This window comes from Acanthochromis polyacanthus, chromosome 15 (genome assembly GCF_021347895.1).
Source record: "Acanthochromis polyacanthus isolate Apoly-LR-REF ecotype Palm Island chromosome 15, KAUST_Apoly_ChrSc, whole genome shotgun sequence".
Classification (NCBI taxonomy): Eukaryota; Metazoa; Chordata; class Actinopteri; family Pomacentridae; genus Acanthochromis; species Acanthochromis polyacanthus.
Genome location: NC_067127.1, coordinates 22,433,703 through 22,451,783, shown reverse-complemented (window position 1 = coordinate 22,451,783; position 18,081 = coordinate 22,433,703). Strand labels below are relative to the sequence as shown.

Genomic DNA, 18,081 nt, shown 5'->3' with positions numbered 1-18,081 from the left:
GAGCAGCTTTTGTGATTTCTATGCAGAACACTATGATGTTTGCTGAGCTGTGAACTATTAAATGACTTAAGAATATGGAATATTGCTACTGCTTATTAGTGTTCTCAGGTTTATTGTTAAATGTATAGAGTGCTACTTACTGTATTTTAAAATTTACATTACTGGACAGAACATTTCAGATTATTTTACCACAGATCAAGGGTACAGATTGTTGTTCACTGTGTACTGGGTAGTACTCATTTAGATTTAGACTGATTGTTTACAGAACCCTATGATGTTTCTGGTATACAGCTGAGAAGTAGTTGCTAAAAGTACATATTATTTCTTATTTTAGGTGTGATTATTGTCAGTAAACATTCTAAGAAGTGGAAATCCACAAGGTTGTATACAGTGCTGTTCTTGCACAATATTTGTTACTTAACTACCCTCAGGATACTGTCACTGAGCTTACTAGTTTTACATAACAGACAGATGCTGCAGCTAATGATGCTGTAATTCACATAAACAAGGAAAAAGTCCATCATAGTTTGAAATGTTAACAGTCCAAAATGAAAAGGTCATATACACCATTCCTATTGGGTTAAAGAGCCAAAAAACAAACCATGAAAAATACTTTCAAAAAGCGAGAGGTCAGTAGCAGCTTTCATTTTTCTTACAACTTTTTGATGCCCCCCCAAAATATCTGTTGTACCCCCCTGTGCCCCCCCACTAAAATTAATCTGGACCCACCCCTGGTTCAGTTGTTTACATTTTTCAGATTTAGGTATTGTTAACGATGTCTATAAGTTGGTTCAGGCTGTTCTTTTTTTTTAAGTTCTACAATTTAAGATTTACAGTTATATAAAAAGTTATTTATACAAAAAATGTTGCCAAAATGTTTTGTGAACCGTACTGAATTTATTTGATTTTGATAGTCAGTTATTGGTTCCATGCAGACGCTAATAAAACTAGTAGATTACATCAACATGTAGCTATCGCACTAATTCAGGTTTGACATGATGTTCTGAACCTTTGCTTTAATACATTTTCTCAGACTGGACCACTTTGAATTTAAGTTGAATACCCCTGCTCTACTGGATTGCATTTGTTTTTTCCCCCAACTTGTCAACAAGTTTGTACAAGTCTCTAGGGATGTTTTTGAATTTTTGTTATGAAAATCCGACCTCTCTGTCAGTTTTTTGTCATTCAAAAATTACTGCTCGATTCGGTCAACCAATAATGTTGTGGGCCGGTCTGGACCAAAAATGCCAGAGCTGATTTTTTTGCCCCAGTCCACCCCTGCCCACCACCGACCGTCTGAGAACCACAGCCTTCCCGGTACATCCTCCGCTCTGCCAAAAGAGACGTTCAAGCGTGGAACTGTGTTGTACACACATTGCGTCCGACTTCTCTGGCATCAGTTCTGTGAATAAATGTATTTTTCCACGTCGGGTGTGTCGAGTGTGCAGGAATGGAAAACACAAACGCTTCTAATTCAGTTGTTTATTAATTAGAAACACACAGGAGACACAAAAAAAAAAAAGAGACCAAACTCAAAATAACAGCACTCTTCACCGGCCCATGAACCCAACCAGCCAATCACAGTTGTTTTTTTTTGTGTTGCTAAATACATCCTAAATGTAAACCACTCACTAAGATACTTCACAAGGTAAACAGTGCATGGCCCGCCCAAGCCTGATATGTAATGTTTCTAGAATGCTGTGAAAACTGCCCTCAAACACTGTAGAGCTACTGCCTGTGGGAGTGGAGGACTACCTAAGGCATGCTGCTGCTGCTGCTGCTGCTGCTGCTGGTTGTCTTTGGGTTTTCACCACAAGGAAATAATGCCGTTTAACACAGTAGCAGTTCATGAAGAGCGGCTTCGCTTGAAATCGAAAAGTCATATTTGAAATGGTTTTGGTCTGGCTGAGACGTAGTAAAATGCTGGAAATCATTGAAGAAGCTTCAGACGCAGCACGATCACACAGGAACTCAACTGTGTAACCTTCTGAAATCCTTTGAAACAGCTTCGTATGAGCGAGGAGCAATGAGCGGTGAACCTAAAACCAGTGATTTTTGGCTGTTTGAACAGAGCGGTTGGCAGCTCCACCAGCAGCGGTTTTACACTGCGAAGCTGGTTAGCACCTGAGAGAGCAGGTCACGCTTGCATGACGCTGACATCGCCACCAACGCCCCGGCAACCGCTCAGAGGGAACGGAGCCACGCGTCACTCCTCACACTCTTTCCTGTCTACGACGTTTCGTTTATTGCTTAGTGAGAGAAGTGCATATATTCAGAAAAATGAACCCCCTTTTTAGACATCAACGTGAAATGTTTTTCAAATGCTTTGACATCTATGCAGTAAGAGCCAGTGCACATCCAACTCTTTGAGGGGGTGCGGGTGGGGTGTCTAAATCCCCCTCCCCAGAATTTTGCCCTGAATCATACAAACTTAATGCCCCGGAAAGGCACAAGCTGCAGGAAGTCTCAGAATGTGACCCCAGAGCTTCCAGGGCAGAAAAACTAAGTCCTGTTTGTCTCTACAGCCGTTAACTCTTCTGAGTTTTAAGGATTCGATCAGATTTGAAATGACAAACCCACAAAAGTGTTTTTATTGTAATTACTAATAAAACTGAATGTTAAAATAAAACAGCATGGAGGTACCCCTGAGATGTCTCAATTACACACTACTCTAAAACGCAATAAAACAAAAAAAAATTAAAATCTTCACGGACGTGGTTCTGTGCTTAGTGATTTAAAAAGAGCTCCTCAAGGGTCCCAACATTTTACCAGTTTACAGGCAAAAACATTTCAAAAACATGCAGGGATTAAAATTAAAACCACAATTATAAGGCTTCAGAAATGCATAAAATATTCCGTTTTTGAGCAAGTGCATCTATTGTGATAACGGTGTCTCTGAGAGATACAGTCCGACAAATAAAAGAGAAGACCTTCATAGAGCTACTGTCTTCCACCACCACAGCCCCCCCGGTTCATCACAATCAACCTGCTATCCATTCTCAAAGCAGCATGTCTGAATAACTCAAAGAAAACGCCTCCGGTTGGGAAGCCTTGCAGTACGTTTGTTAAAGAGGGACGGCCCTCGTCTTAGTTTACGTCATTTCTAGCTCTTCTACAACAGCCTACACAGGGTTGGGACGCATGTGAGTGTTGCATCTCCTTTTAGAGACCTTAACATGAGGTGGTGTGATCTCTATCGTTACCACGGCTAACGGTCTCTGCTAACTTTTGTGATTCGAATTGTCTGTTAATTTCGAGCATCTCTTCTAGTGGCTCTGGCCTGCTGCACATTCACCCGCTCCAACACACACACACACACACACGCACACTCGTGCAGGCTCAGTCCGATGAAAGTCTTCTTGACGGGGAGGGAGGAAGAGGAGGGTGAGGAGGAGGAGGAAGATGGGAGGGTGGGGGAACAGAGCGGGTGGGGGGGGTCCCTGCAGTCGCCCTCCCCGGCCTCCGCCCCCTCGTGCCGCCGTGTGTCGACCTGCCAGCCTCCCTCACAGTTTGGCGGCCATGAAGTTGATGTGAGGCTTGACCAGAGGGAACAGAGGCAGGCTCCTCTTGAACTCCGTCATGTCCTGAACCAACGTGGGCTGCGAGGAAAAAGTTTGACAGGTTAAAGTTTCGGTCCCACTGAGACATTAAAACATCAGCCCCAAGTCTGTAGCTATAACAGGCATGCTTTGCTTTGCTATGCAGACTGGCTCTGACGTTGACAACACACAAAAATAACACACCTTTGGATGTCTCTGAAAGGTTGTGACTCGGCACGTTTTACAGAAAGCAGCAGCTTGCTAGAGATTACACTGCAAAACCTCTAAATCTTACCAAGTCTATTTGTTTTATTTTTGGTCAAAATGTCTCATCCCACTGGATTTAAGATAAATTTGCTTAACAAGTGACATTTCAGCAAGATGGAGGGACTTCTTAAATATCTTGTTAAGCCAAACAATCTTGAAATTAGCTTGTTTGACCCTCCTGTCGTCCTGCGGGTCAAATTGACCCGTTTTAAAGTATTAAAATGTGACAAAAATCTATATATTTTCACAGTGAAAACTTCAAAATTTTGAAAATTCTTTGGGAAATGTTAAAAAAAATGTTTATTTAAGAACATTCAGGGGGGAAAAAAAACAAACAAAATCCAGCGAATTTCTTTGATTTTTAGGATTTTTTTGGAAACATTTTTATTCTTTTAAAAATTCACAATTTTTGTTTTTAAAATATTTATTTCTTGCCAAATTTGAGGATATTAAAAAAATTTAAGGGAAACTTAAGGAATTTTCTTCCTGAAGGTTTTGCAAATTTTTATAAATTTGGGGAATTTTTTGCTGAATTTTTGGATTTTTTTCAGACAAGGAAACAATATTTTTTTGGTGTCGTAAATGAGGACAACAGGAGGGTTAAGACACTTAAGTTTGATAATCCTCATGACCACTTGTTTTTGTTTTTCAGGCACATGTGCAGTCAACGTGGTCAGTCCACACGGTCACAAATTCTGGGTGGAATGTGGACTTCCACTTGACTAAATGGCAAAACTGACGTCACATGTCCCTTCGTGAACACTGTAAGCAGCAATTGGCCTCAATGATAGTCTTCTAGTAGCTTCTAAAGCCTTGATTATACTCCCTTGAAGATGTGAACAGCTGTGGACACCATGGATGCATAGTACTGCATTACTTTTCTAGTCCATCGCTTTATGGAACTTATCCAGGTTGTTTTCCCAGGACTAGACCTTTGCTTATAGGACTGCTTCGAATAAAAATGTCCCTTTTCTCAGGTCCAGCTTTGTAGCAAAGTGGTTAGTGACTTTCTGGCTTGAGCAAAAGGTATAGAAAAGAACAAACTTTCCAACTCTGTCCTAGCATAGCTCCTCTTAGCCAATCCCCAACAGCTCCCCAGCAGCCAGGAAGCCAGGGCAGCTGGGTAAATCCCCGTAGGAGGCACAGTCCCAAACAGAAGCCCATAGTTCACCCCCAACCCACTGTTCACATTTCCAATCATTTTCCCACCTCAGCAACAAACAACTCAACCAAAAACGACTTAAATAGCTCAACGCAAGCAGTATTACAGGTGGCCAAAAACCCACCCTGTGACTGCAAAAGACCTGCAGCAAGACTTGGCAGCAGCAACTGAGACTTCAGGGTCTACAGTAAGGGCCGCACTAAACGCTGAAGGTCTCCATGCCTGAACTCCAAGACGTACAACACTACTGATCCAAAAGCACAAGAAAAGTTGCCTCCGATATGCTTGAAACCATACAAATAAGCCACAGAAGTTTTGGGATTCTCTTCTGTGGCGCGATGAAACAAAACTGGAACTTTTGGGGCCTAAGGATCAGTGGTATGTCTGGAGAAGGAAGAATGAGGCAGACCCTGAAAAGAACACCCTTCCTACAGTGAAGCATGGTGGTGGCTCTGGGGCTACTTTGCATCTTCTGGCAGTAGAAACCTGCAGCGCTTACAAGGCAAGATGGATTCAGTCCAGTATCCGCGAACCCTGGGAGAAAATGCCATGCCGTCTGAGAGGACGCTGAAGCTAGGGCGTCACTGGACTTCCAAACTGGACAATGATCCCAACCATACCCCAGAGTCCACCTAGGCTTGGCTTCAGAAAAAGTCCTGGACGATACTAGAGTGGCCATCACAGTTGCCTGACTTGAATCCCATAGAAAATCATTGGTGGGAATTGAGAAAGGCGGTTGCAACACACAATAAAGAATATTAGTGAGCTGGAGGCTATTGTCCATGAGGATTGGTCTAAGATTCCTCAGGAATGCTGTCAGAACCTGGTGCTTGCCTATGCATCATGTTTGCAACAGTTCATAGCTGTAAAAAGGGTGCTCTACTTAGTACTAAAGATGCTTGTTAAGAAGGGGTTGAGCAATTTTGAGACAGCAGTAGTCATTGAAAGTAGCATACTGTCATGAATTTGAATATTTGTATGGTTTAAGCATATCGGAGGCGACTTTTCTTGTGCTTCTGGATCAGTAGTGGTGCACGTCTTGGAGTTCAGGCATGGAGACCTTCAGCGTTTAGTGTGCACCTCACTGTAGATACAGAAACCTCTGTAGCTGCTGCCACTAAGTCTTCCTGCAAGTCTTTTGCAGTCACAGGGTGGGTTTGTGGTCGCCTGATTCCTCAGACATCTAGTGGCAGCTGTTGATAGCTTCCTCTTTCTGCCACATCCAGGTCATGTAACCACTATTCCTTCAACTTTGAACTTGCAAACCATGCTTTCAAAGGTATCTCCAGGACCATTCAGTGCCTTTACTACCTTTTCGCATCCTTCTTCTTGTTTCTGCCAGGCAATGATCTCCTCTCTAAACTTTTGGGACAATTCTCTTGACTTAACCATCAAACGTCACTATGAACAAACCTCAAGCCAGTCCAGGTATTTGTGTTCTATCTGAAACACATCTAATGCCTCTAATGAAACCCTTGATTAGTGATGTTGGGTTTGCTTGAGACAACCTCTGATTTGCAAACTAGTGTTCTTATGTGGGATTCTATTCAAGGGATTGAATAACTTTGAGACAGTAGTACCATTAAAACTGACCTACCGTGAAGGAATGTGGAGAAACAACCTGTAATACTGGTTGTGTTCAACTATTTAAAATGTTATTGTTGAAGTTCTTTATCAAAAACAGCTGTAAGTTTGGAAATTTTGCCAATAAATCAGACTTGCAATGGGGGTCGAATAAGTTTGAGTGCTACTGTATAGATGTTTTTAAGAAGACAGAAACTTGCTGAGCATACAATCTGCTTTGTCATGTCTGCAATGAAAAATATTTGGTCTGTATTTATGAGAGACAAAATAATCAGCTGTGTCGTGAAGCAGAATGTCTGATAACTGAGAAGTGATTGATGAACAAGCTACATGAAGCTCCAGCAACATGAAATTTATCAACAGGACCAGTATTGGAATATTTTGTCAGTGTCTTAACTCTGCCTGCTGCACATTTAAAGTCAATAAAAGTCTGATTAAGGCTAATAGATGTCAGCAGTTGTGGAAACGGTCGGATTAGCACATACAGGAGCTTAAATAAAAAGCATGATATTACCTGTGGCAGGGAAGGAGCAGGGGTCAGGTTGACATCATTCTGAGCAGGAAACTCTCCCACTATTGGACCTGGCACAAACAGAAATGTACAAGTCAAGCACAGTGTTTAAGGAAAGCCTGTGCATCCATCGTGTATGTACCGATACTCACAGGAATCCATCTCTCTGGAGAGGACGTGCACGGACACCTTGTGCCTCTTTGGGGCCTCGACTGTCAGCCGTTCCTGCAGAGACAGACAGGTGGGGGGTGTAATCATTACCATAACCTAATCCTTTTGTTTCATTATTTAAATGCCCACATTCTGAGGGAAATACAATAGAACGACTCATCGCTATGTTAAACCCTTTTTGTAAGAGCGCGTTTCTCCCCCAGAAGAAGAGGTTCGACAGGGCCCGGATGGCCGTGTGTTTCTCCCACTGAGTCTGGGATCAGCTGCGACAGCCCTGTGGAGATTTAGCTACACAGTCGGCCTTATCACTGTCTCTGGATGGAGGATTATATTAGACTGAAGGTTTGGCTCGTCTGCAGTCAGACTGCGTCAACTCTGGCAACCAAAAATGAAATAATAACCAATAAAAAAGAAAAAGAAAAGAAGAAGCCTCTGCGATCTCTGCTGATAGGACATTAGAAATGCATTAGGTTTATTCTGCATGGGGGCTGTAATGGTTTCTGCTGGGCTGAGATAATGCCAATTCTTTCTGCGGCTGTGTGTCTTTTGCCCCTTTATCCCCTTTGAAACAGGCTGGCTGGCTGTCATTATGGCAGCTGATATGCTGTGAGCGTCCTGTGTCAGTGTCACCTCCACGGCTATGAATAGAAGCAGGAGGCCGGAGGAGATGAAAGCTAGGAGGACACACTGAATCCAGGAAAGCCATGCGTGTCTGCGCACACACACACACACACACAAATAGACTTAGAGTAGGTGGTGTGGTATATTGGACCAAAAATGTTCTTTAATCAAAATTGTGATTACCATCCTTTCACTTCTGTGCTACACTGACTTTGTAGATACTATACAGTCTGGTGCTAATATATACAACTACAGCAGGAGGGTAAAACACAATTCCACATTCAAGCTCTAGTGATGCCAGCTTTTCCTTGTTAGTGTCGTCTACTTTAAAATGCAAATTATGTATTTCACAAACTCTTTTTGATCCGCATCACTCCGCCAATACAATTATGGCTCAATTAATGAATTTACAAAAGAAAATCTCATCAATTTCCCTCCATGGAATGAACAGAACCTCAGTAGTCATCAAGGTGTTCATGCAAGTCTATTTAATTGTACTCAGGAGGCCTCCATCGTCTTACACCAGCAGATGTAGTAGTCCAGCTGGAATGGACCTGAAGATGCTCAGATTTCCAGTGTTAATTTTTCTTTTTGAACTATAAGCTTTTAAGCCAACTTGGATGGAAAAATCCCTTTAACTGCTCAGGAAAAATAATATTGAGCTTCCATGACAATGGGGTGAACTTTGGTGTGAACAGTAGAGCTGGTAAATGGACCTTATGGTTGCAGTGTTACTTCATGTGCAGTTCTGAACAACAAGAATATACTTTAAACCTCAAACAATGAGCTGTCAGATGTAGGAGTGTAGCAGTTAGTCCACATGAATATAGATGATCACAGAGATCATTAATGTCTAGTAAGGCTGTATGTCTAACACTAAACAATTTAAGGCAGGACTAAAAGTGCAGACAAATGTTCAGTACAATTACCTAAATGGTTTCTGCAAATATGATCTGAGACTTAAACTTAGCCTAAGATATTCTTCATTGGCTTTACTATAAGGAACAGTAAATTGTGTTGTCATTTCTGACTCCTCACTGTTCTAGAGGTCTTGCCACTGCAGCATGAGGAGTTGTTCTGCCAGCCACACACCTGTCACTGCATGAGTACCAATGTTCCCTAAACACCTCACAAGCATTGTTAAGAGGTTACATGGCTGTTGGGCACAAATCACAATCTAGTCTTCATACAAATTTAGTTAGAAAAGAAGCCATTTTCAAGTCTTATTCACCTCAAAACAACAGGTTTATTTGAACTTCTCCGGCAGACACGCTGAAGCCCTGGAGTCTATTTCTTGTCAGTTTATATGACGATCAGATAGTAAGGATCAAATTAGCCTAGAATTTCTCAAAGGTTTACACTTCTGTCATTTTAGAAAGTCAGCGGATGATGTGTGTATTTTAGCATCACAAAGTTTAAATGTGCATTTACCAGAGGCTGATGACCCTGGCAGAGTCAGAAAATGAGGGGTTATTGTTTAAACGTATCCGCCTCCTAATGACGCCTCAGCTGTGAACGCAGCATCATCCACAGCCAAAGTACTGCAATTAAAGTCAAATGAGCCTCATAATTTAAAGCTGTTCAAATAAAACACGGGCAGTTTGGGGAGTAAATGCACAGTGGGAGTGTTTTTTATCTTCATTCATTGTAATATGTCATAATTTCCTAGTGAGATAATAAGCTACAATTCTCAAGCTCCAATTTGTTAGATATTTATGGTTTCAACTGCACAACATGAGGATTAAAAAATTGGGCCTCTATTTAAAAGGAAAGCCATTGAACTAAACTGATTTTGTCTGTATAAATTCTGAGTGAATCATAATGCGAACAATGTTTCAGAGAACTGGTCAAACTAATTTCTATATTGTTGACTGGGTGAGAGGATACGTTTGTCTCCCACTGCTCATCATCTGTCAACTAAACAAATAAAGGAGGGGCATCCGGCATCATATGACATGTCATGAAGTAAACTACTTACCTTGTAGAAGTTCATTATGTTTTCCTTTGTCAAAGTCTTCAGATATGCTACTTCAATGTTATCTGCAAGAGAACAAGGAATACAGAAGAGTTAGCATTACTGTAGTCCCTAAAAGCTGATCAGTGCCTTTCAAAGAGGGCATCTTGGTAGCTTTGAGCCAACGTACTAGAACACTTGAAATTATCCCTGAGCATGCAGGAGGACAGTTTATGACGGCATGATCTGAAAATGAGGAGTGATCCGTCATAGTGAAAGTAAGTCAGCTAATTCAGGCAAAGGGGTCATTACAGCTTCACACTAAAACTGAAAGCACTGGTTGTTTGAAGAGTCTCATATTAGCGTGCTGCTTAATGAAAACTGTGATGATGGAAACTATCCACTTTTTATTTCTGTATTTGTTTTTGGAATAATATAGCTTGTGAATGCAATGCTTCTGACCATTTTTAAGGCGCTTTCCCATTAGTACCTACTCAGCTTGACTCGTTTTAGGTGGTTTTCCGTTACAATTGAATACCACCTCATCATGGGTGGACTCGTCATAGCACGGCGGCCTGGAAGTCTCTTAATGTCATTTGCAACACAACAATGGAGGACATCGAGGCAATGGTACACCTGCTGCTCGGTCTATAGCTTTTTGAGAGATTCAAAGTAAAAGAAGAGAGTCAGAGAAAGCTTTGGGCGGCAAGTTGAAACAGGAGAACAGGAGCGTTTGGGTGGAGATACAGCAGTGTCCAGTCGAAGACAAGACGATATGAACTAGACGATGTATGAGGGTAAGCTAATGCTAGTTCGCTACAGTTATTGAATATCAGTCCTGTGTACAAGCCTGTAACGGCTGCAATTTATCGCCATTAGGTGTTAAAATATGTATGCTGTGTAGTGTCGTCACTCCCTGTCCAATCAGTGGCTTGTACTCTGTAGACGTCACATCACCGGCTTGACTCAGCTTGCTTGGAACCCCATCCGAGTAGGTACTAAAACACGTAGTAGCTGGTACCAGGTACTACGTCCTAATGGAAAACCTCACAAACCGAGCAGAGTCGAGCTGAGTTGGTGCTAATGGAAAAGTGCCATTAAATTGTCCAAAATTGCACTAGCAAGAAAATACACCCAGGGTGCCCAAGTGTTTTGGAAACCAAAGTGTTGAAAGAGGAAAAGAAACTCATTTTTTGCACAAAATGTAAAACGTGATTACAGAAAGAAGCAAAGGAACTCATTTCACCAATAGCAGCTCTTCTTTAGGTTACCCCATGGGGCAGACTTTGTGTAAATTCTTATTGAAAGAGTGCGTTCTATGTTTTTCTGTGTCCTTGGCATTGAGCATGTTAGCTAGCCTTGTTCTCCCAACACCCCCCTCCTCTAACTCTAGTACCAGTAATCACCACTCCTCCTTCAGCAGCCGTTCAATGATGCCGTCACTCAGGGCTTTAACCAGACTACTAGCTAATCAGGCCCATTACAATACATTACTGCACTCAGGAGAGTGTTGCAAGGCAGGGGTGTGCTATGGCTACAGATTATTGCATGCTTTAATCGATCCCAATTTGTGCAGCTCTAAGCAACATCTTGCTCACCTTTGCGACCCACCGAAATATCGATAACTCTCAAGAACTTGCATTCGACTTTCTCTGTTACACGAGCTGGTCGATCAGGAAGGGTGCATTTGGCCTAAAACCTTCACATAATGAACAGTCAGCAGGGAGGCCTCACCTCTGTCAAAATTATACTGCTGAGAGATGATCTCTCCCCAGTACTTGGCACACTCAGCAGACAGCTTCTTAGGCTTGTCCAGGCGGCGGATGGCCAGGGCCTGGATGTGTTTCTGGAAGGCTTCCTCGTTCATCTCCTCCACAGCTTTCTCCATGGTGCAGAGGAAGGCCTCCACTCGGCTCTCCAGGTAGTGCGGCGCCTTCTCCGACTGGATGATGAAGCGCAGGCCTTGCACTCCGTTAGCCCGCCGGGGTCCGCTGAACACAATGTAGCCTGGAGCGTTTGAGAAGAGGGAGTATGTACAAGCACAGCAGAAAGGAGAGGAAGTCAGGGTAATTTAGCTTGTGTAGAAAAACTATACAAAGGACATTTTGTTCGCAGCTATTAACTTCATTTTGAAATATCCATGTACATACACCTTTTAAGGGAATAAGAAAAACTTTAGTTGCATTTTTTCTCTCTGTACTTGTCCTGATATTGTTTTCTGGCACTATTATTACAGCAGTGCTTCCAAGGTAAAGTGACTCAGAGGCACAATCCATTCAACACTAAAGTTATTATACATCACTATGTTTGACAGCACTTTAAATGCTTCACTTATGATTTCTGGTGATTGGAAAACACTTTGTAATTGCTACAAGCTAAAAACAAATACCACAACTTGGTAGCGAATTTAATACAACTGCCAGAGTTTGTTCTTGTCCATCTTAAAAATCACACTGGAAAATGTGACGCGACATACACTACCAGTCAAAAGTTTCAGAACAACCCAATTTTTCCATTTTTATTAGACATTATGCATGTTAATATCTCATTTTACTCTGAAATTAAAGCATAGAACAAATAAACAAATTAAGTTAAAAAAAAAAGAATCAGTTCAGAAACCAAAATGTATTCTAAATTTTTGACTCAAAGTAGCCACCTTTGGCAGATATAACAGCTGAATTTCTCTGTAGGAAAGACCCACACTTTAAAGTGTTATGATGGTCTGTCTCTCTTCTATTAATTGCCTTTTCTTCGCCATTTTTTGCAGCAGCACACTACTTTCTGCAGTGCAATACTGTTCAAATAATGCTCTGGAGGGTTGGGTGCCACAGTGAGTTCCAACACTACTTTTATGCAGACAGGGGGTTGGAAGTAATCAAGAGAAGTTGGAACCCCTGTAGGATTTGGTAGCACCAACTTTCATGGCTTGATCAGCCTCCATTGCTGCAGAACAGCTTTAAGTTGTTAACCCATTTCTTGTTCTCTGAAAAAGGCCTTTTTGTATATTTCTGAAATGCACACTATTTTTCAGTTTCGGATAATCTTACCTTTTTTTTTTTTTTTTTAAACCTCCGGCAGTTAACCACTTACCTTTGCACCATTTCAAGGTATTCAATGGACTTCAACTACTTGACAATGGAAAAATTGGGGCATTCTAAACCTTTTGACCAGTAGTGTATACTACATCAGTGTTTTGTCAAGCAATCAAACTTTATATGTATAGCACTTTTCATGCAATGAAAATGCACCACAAAGTGCTTTACAAAATTAAAAACATTGAAATAAAAACAAGAAAATCTTTCCCTCCCACCCTGGGTATGTACATATATATACACAGCTGCACATAGACACACACACACTCTCTCTCTCACCACGGACTGTAGGGAGACATGTGATTTTTGTGTGCTCACCCAGCTGTTCTTTGGTTCTCAGCGTGTTGAAGCAGGGCTCAGAGATGATCTGACAGAACAGCTCCAGCAGCATGTTGTCATGGGTAGTCTGCATGTCTGTCTGGTAGTAGATCTCAATGCCACAATTGTTGTGCACCTCATTCCTCTGCTGGTAAACATACCAGCCACCTGAGAGGAATAGAAGAGTATTTGTTTTCTTTAGCACTGTAATCATAAAAAAGAAAACCCATTCACTCTTACATGCACTATGGACACAAACTAGAATTACTGCCTAGTTGGTTTGTTGTCTCTGCCAACCAGTCGAGCTGCATTTTACATCCATGTCTGTCCAGAGTCAAAAAAAAAAAATTGTTGCAAAGAACAGAGTCAAATTCGCATATCCCACCCTTCCTTGTTCAGCTCCACTAAGCCTTTCAGACCTTCTCCATCGCTTCAACCCTACCTGGCCTTTTAGATTTTCCTCTGCTGTTCTGAGACTCAGCAGCATGTCTGCCAGAGCCTTCAGCTGCTCTGCACCCAACTTTAGAACTCCTTACTGCTGCACATCCTTTATCGCACAGTTCAAATCACAACTTGAAACATGTTTGTGTACAGAGCATACCGATATTATAACTAAATTAGAATTCATTCTAATGTATTGTATGTCTCATTCAGTCGGACTTCTTGTTGCTTTAACATTGTCAAATTATACCTGATGTTGAAAGGTGTAAAGAAATACAATGAATTGTTATTTTTCTTCATATGTTTCACACATTTGGACAATAAAGTTGTAGCCATCACAGGAGGTAATATTTTGAATATGGATGTTTCTAAAATGAAGCTGCTAATTGTGAAATGTGTCTGCCTCACACAGTTACGGTGTTGAATAACTGACAGAGAAGTGCTTTTACAGAACATTATGCCACAGTGAAGTTGAACTGTGACCTTCTGAACAACTTAGACATTTGTGTGACAGTTTATAACAATTAGCGTATAAATGCTTGAGTTATGACCAAACGTGTTTTGTGAGGTCACAGAGACCTTTGACAAGCAAAAACTCATCAGATCCTTTTTTAAGTGCACCCAGACTTCTGTGCCAGATTGTAATAAAATTATCCAAGGTGTTCCTGATGTAGTGCGGTCACTGGAATGGGATGGATGGACAAACAATCTAAAAACAGAATGCCCCTGGACACCTCTGCTGCCAGCACCAAAGGCGGAAAAATAGCAGAGCCGAAGAAAAATTTACAGCTCTTAGCGCTTCCTTTTTATTTCAAGACTACAACCAAAGGAGCAGACGCGCATTTTGGATGTCTGTGTATTTGCTGCCAATCTTGAAGTAACAGTGAAAACTGAAAAACAACAACATACACAGTCATGGAAAAAAATTATTAGACCGCCCTTGTTTTCTTCAATTTCATGTTCACTTTAATGCCTGGTACAACTAAACAGTGCTTTTAGGCCTTCCATGTTTTCTTTTCTGTCTGTTTTAGTCACAGGATACAGACAGGAGCTTGTACTTGATTACATAACCATTGTTTCTGATGACTGCAGCCATGCATCTTGGCATGCTCTCCACCAGGTTGACATTGTTCTGTTGTCACAGCAGCCCATTTCTGTTGCACAAATTCAAACAAATTTGCTTTGTTTTGCTCTGTCTTTCGTTGATGAAGGGCTTCTTCAGTGCCCTGAGTGACTTCAGACCAGCTTTAAGAAGTCGGTTTCCAACTAGTCCTTGCCAAACAAATCACATTTCCAGACTCATTTTTAAGGTTCCTGAAGGTCTGACGACGACTCAGGAATGGATGAGTGCTTGGTCATCTCGTGGGGAAAGACCAGCTAGCAATTTGGTAGCACCGTGTTCGATTTGTTTTTTCTTGGTGTAATGAACGACTGTCGAGGAGATCTTCAGTTTTTTTGCTACTTGTCTCTCACTCATACCAATTTCCAGCAGTGCCAAGATGGCTGCCTTTGTGGCTTCACATATTTTTTTTGTTTTAGGCATTATGTGAGAGCTGACAACTTCCGAGTTGTGTTAGGGCTTGAATGTAAGCAGGAAACCACTCTAGGCCTTTGCATGTCCAGTGCTGCTTATGACATGAAATGGCCTCTTGTGTACCCTGGGAATACAATGAAGCTTACGCATGTTAGATAGGACATAAAGTAAGATGTAATCAGCTGCGTTTTCTGTTGAGGTCATTGTATTCTTCAGGTAATATAACTTTGGTGGTACCAGGCATTGAAATGAACAAGAAATTGAAGAAAACAAAGTTGATCTACTGATTTTTTCCATGACTGTATTAGGGCATTTTATAGGCGATTTTATTCATTCTATTTTTTACTATTTTCAACTCTCTTTTGCTCTCTTAATGCACTGCTCAGGATTGTTAACATAAAACAGATTAGAGAACAGGCAAAAGAAAAATATGAGGATTCACATTTTTCCTCTCTGCTTCACGTGTGCTGATTTCATTTAGATTACGAGCCCTGTGAAAGCAATTCTGTCAAACATGACTGGGCCATGCTGAGATATGTTGAGAACTGAGCTTGCCATGTAATGCAGTGAGCATTCAAATAATAATCCTTTTCATTACCCCAAAATCCAGTGATTCATGAACTGAGATGAGCTCAAAATGAATTTCACGAGCCTGGCTGTACAACTTCACATAATCCATTCCTGGATGCATAATCAGGTTTTTCAGCGCTGCGTAAAGTAACTCGCATAAGAGATGCCTGCAAAAACACATCAGCTGATTCACTTGTAAGCGTGCAGTTGCACCTCAGCACATTGCTTAAGCCATAGATAAGTGTTGAAATGGGAAAGTTCAGATAGAGGACAGTGGTGACACTCTTCAGAAAGGCGGAGACATTCTAACTCAATGCCAACACCGTGCTTTTTTGCTGAGTGGCTCCAAATTGGTCTCCTCTAGCCTTTCATCTGTACTTTCTAATTTTTTTTGGAGCAGAACGTGGAGAGGAGCCATCCATTCTAGCAGGAGGAAACTTGGCTCCTTTTACACTCAGCTTCAGTTTGTAAGAGTCCATTGTGATCAGGCTCACTTTGAAGGGAGGACAAGCTGAGGTTGGGTAATGCAGGTGTCTTTATGCGCATGCTGACTGAGCACTCTGGCACCGCTCTATGGGAGTGTTATGTCCACAGTCTTCAACATTTCCCCCTAAGAGTCTTCTCAACGTGTCAAAATTTTTACTTAAGAAAACGAAAAAGCAACAGGCAAACATTTTGAGCAGGTACGCTCACCGAATAATGAAAGCCATCAAGTATTCTGTTGGTGTGAAGCGACAAGCTGTCAGTGTGTGGCATAAACTGGCTTTTAGCCAACTCAAAAAGAACCGTGGTACTTTCAATACTGCATATTAAGTGAAGCTGTTCATTTTCAGAGTGCATGAGGGAAAACTGCACAAAAGAATGCTTGAAGTGTGTGATCAATCATTTTGTGAGCATGTAAATTACAGGTATGGCTTTGCTACAATCAAATAAAACATTATCTTTCGCTGTATATTTAGTTGTTCTGTAGTGTTTGTCCTTGTCCTGTCAGTCAGTTTAAGACATTGTGTTTGAACATTGGGCTAGCTTTCTAATTGCATTTAGATTACATGGTGCATTTAACACAGACAGAAGTGTAATTGGACAGATTTGTGAGAACTTTCTGCTGTAAAGCTTTCAGCTGTCACACTAATAACATGTTTCCTAGACAGACAGTCATTCAGTCTGTCATTTTAGAAGCCAATTTGGAGTTTATATCCAGTATGTCCTTCTCCTTCGCTCCTTCTCTGTATCTGACTGGCAGTCTGGAGCCAAGCCTGGAAACTCCCTCAGAGACAAAGGACGTCTCCAAGTGGCCCTGCACAGCTCTGGTTTTCTTCTCCACATCATTCAGCTTGCCTAATGTAATCAGAAAGGCAGCACAGGTGCCTTGAAGTGCATGTGTGTGTTCATTGTTTGAGCAGCTGAGGGGAAGGTGTGTATGTATTTTTCCAGATGCCGTCCCCTTCTACTCAGTCCCTATTATGTTGCTCTGAGGTAAACGTTGGACGTTGAATTTAATCAGATCTTCCAAAACGTAAGACGGCGTCACTGATGACGAGGGCAACGGCGCTGTGTAAGGACCCTTCTGCACGGTCGCTGTGGAGACGGCCATGACTGGCGGATGATGATTAACAGAGCTGCTGTGTGTTCATGGGGTGCGGGGGAGGGAGTGCAGCACCTACCGTCTGGAACCTGCACCTCTCTGTAGCGAATCAGTTGGCTCGGGAGGAGGGGCTTTGTGTGAGCGTGCTCAATGAGCGTGTCCTCGACCATTTGCATCATGCCAAGAGCAGACTGGAGAGATGATAGAAGGGAGAGAAAAAACATTTTACTCCACAAAGTCTTGGGCAGCAGTAACTTTACTCGTAGAAAAAAATTGTTACAAACAATTTAAATATCATCTCCAAGAGTTTCAATTGTACCTTACTGTTTCTGTCTTTCCCTTCACTTAGCCCCTTTTTCAATTAATGTTTTTTTTAATGTACATTCCTCTGAATTGATTCAGACGTTCCCCAGTTAGCTGAATGAGGTTGTGGGTTTCACATGACCAGAATTAACTTATAATGACATTGAAATTTTTCCACTCTCCATCTGTACTGCTAATTGATGGCACACAAGGGCATTGCATCGCTCTATCCACCCCCACATAAAAACTGCAGTGAGTGTAGTTTGAAGGTTATGAGATGTCATCAAGGGGACTTTTGTTGCTGCAATAACACTAAAAGGCAAACGGAGGTCTGTGGTGTTTGAACGTAGAAAAATAATATTTAAACATGTGCATACTTTATATCGAAAACACTTGTAAAATCAAATGCAATCCAAAGCAGCTGTTCTT

The 18,081-nt window shown here is 41.6% G+C and overlaps 1 protein-coding gene across 1 annotated transcript in view; it reads right to left on the bottom strand.

Moving 5' to 3' along the window:
* Positions 1–1,467: 1,467 nt before the first annotated feature.
* ide (insulin-degrading enzyme) overlaps positions 1,468–18,081 on the bottom strand; it is a 41,343-nt gene continuing 24,729 nt past the window's right edge. Inside the window, exons 19-25 of the mRNA XM_022217406.2 lie at positions 17,429–17,540; positions 13,220–13,387; positions 11,544–11,816; positions 9,834–9,895; positions 7,216–7,288; positions 7,067–7,134; positions 1,468–3,599 (exon numbers count right to left, since the gene is read on the bottom strand). Coding sequence (XP_022073098.1) covers positions 3,504–3,599; positions 7,067–7,134; positions 7,216–7,288; positions 9,834–9,895; positions 11,544–11,816; positions 13,220–13,387; positions 17,429–17,540 — 852 coding nt within the window. The 3' untranslated portion in view covers positions 1,468–3,503. The remainder of the gene's footprint in view (positions 3,600–7,066; positions 7,135–7,215; positions 7,289–9,833; positions 9,896–11,543; positions 11,817–13,219; positions 13,388–17,428; positions 17,541–18,081) is intronic.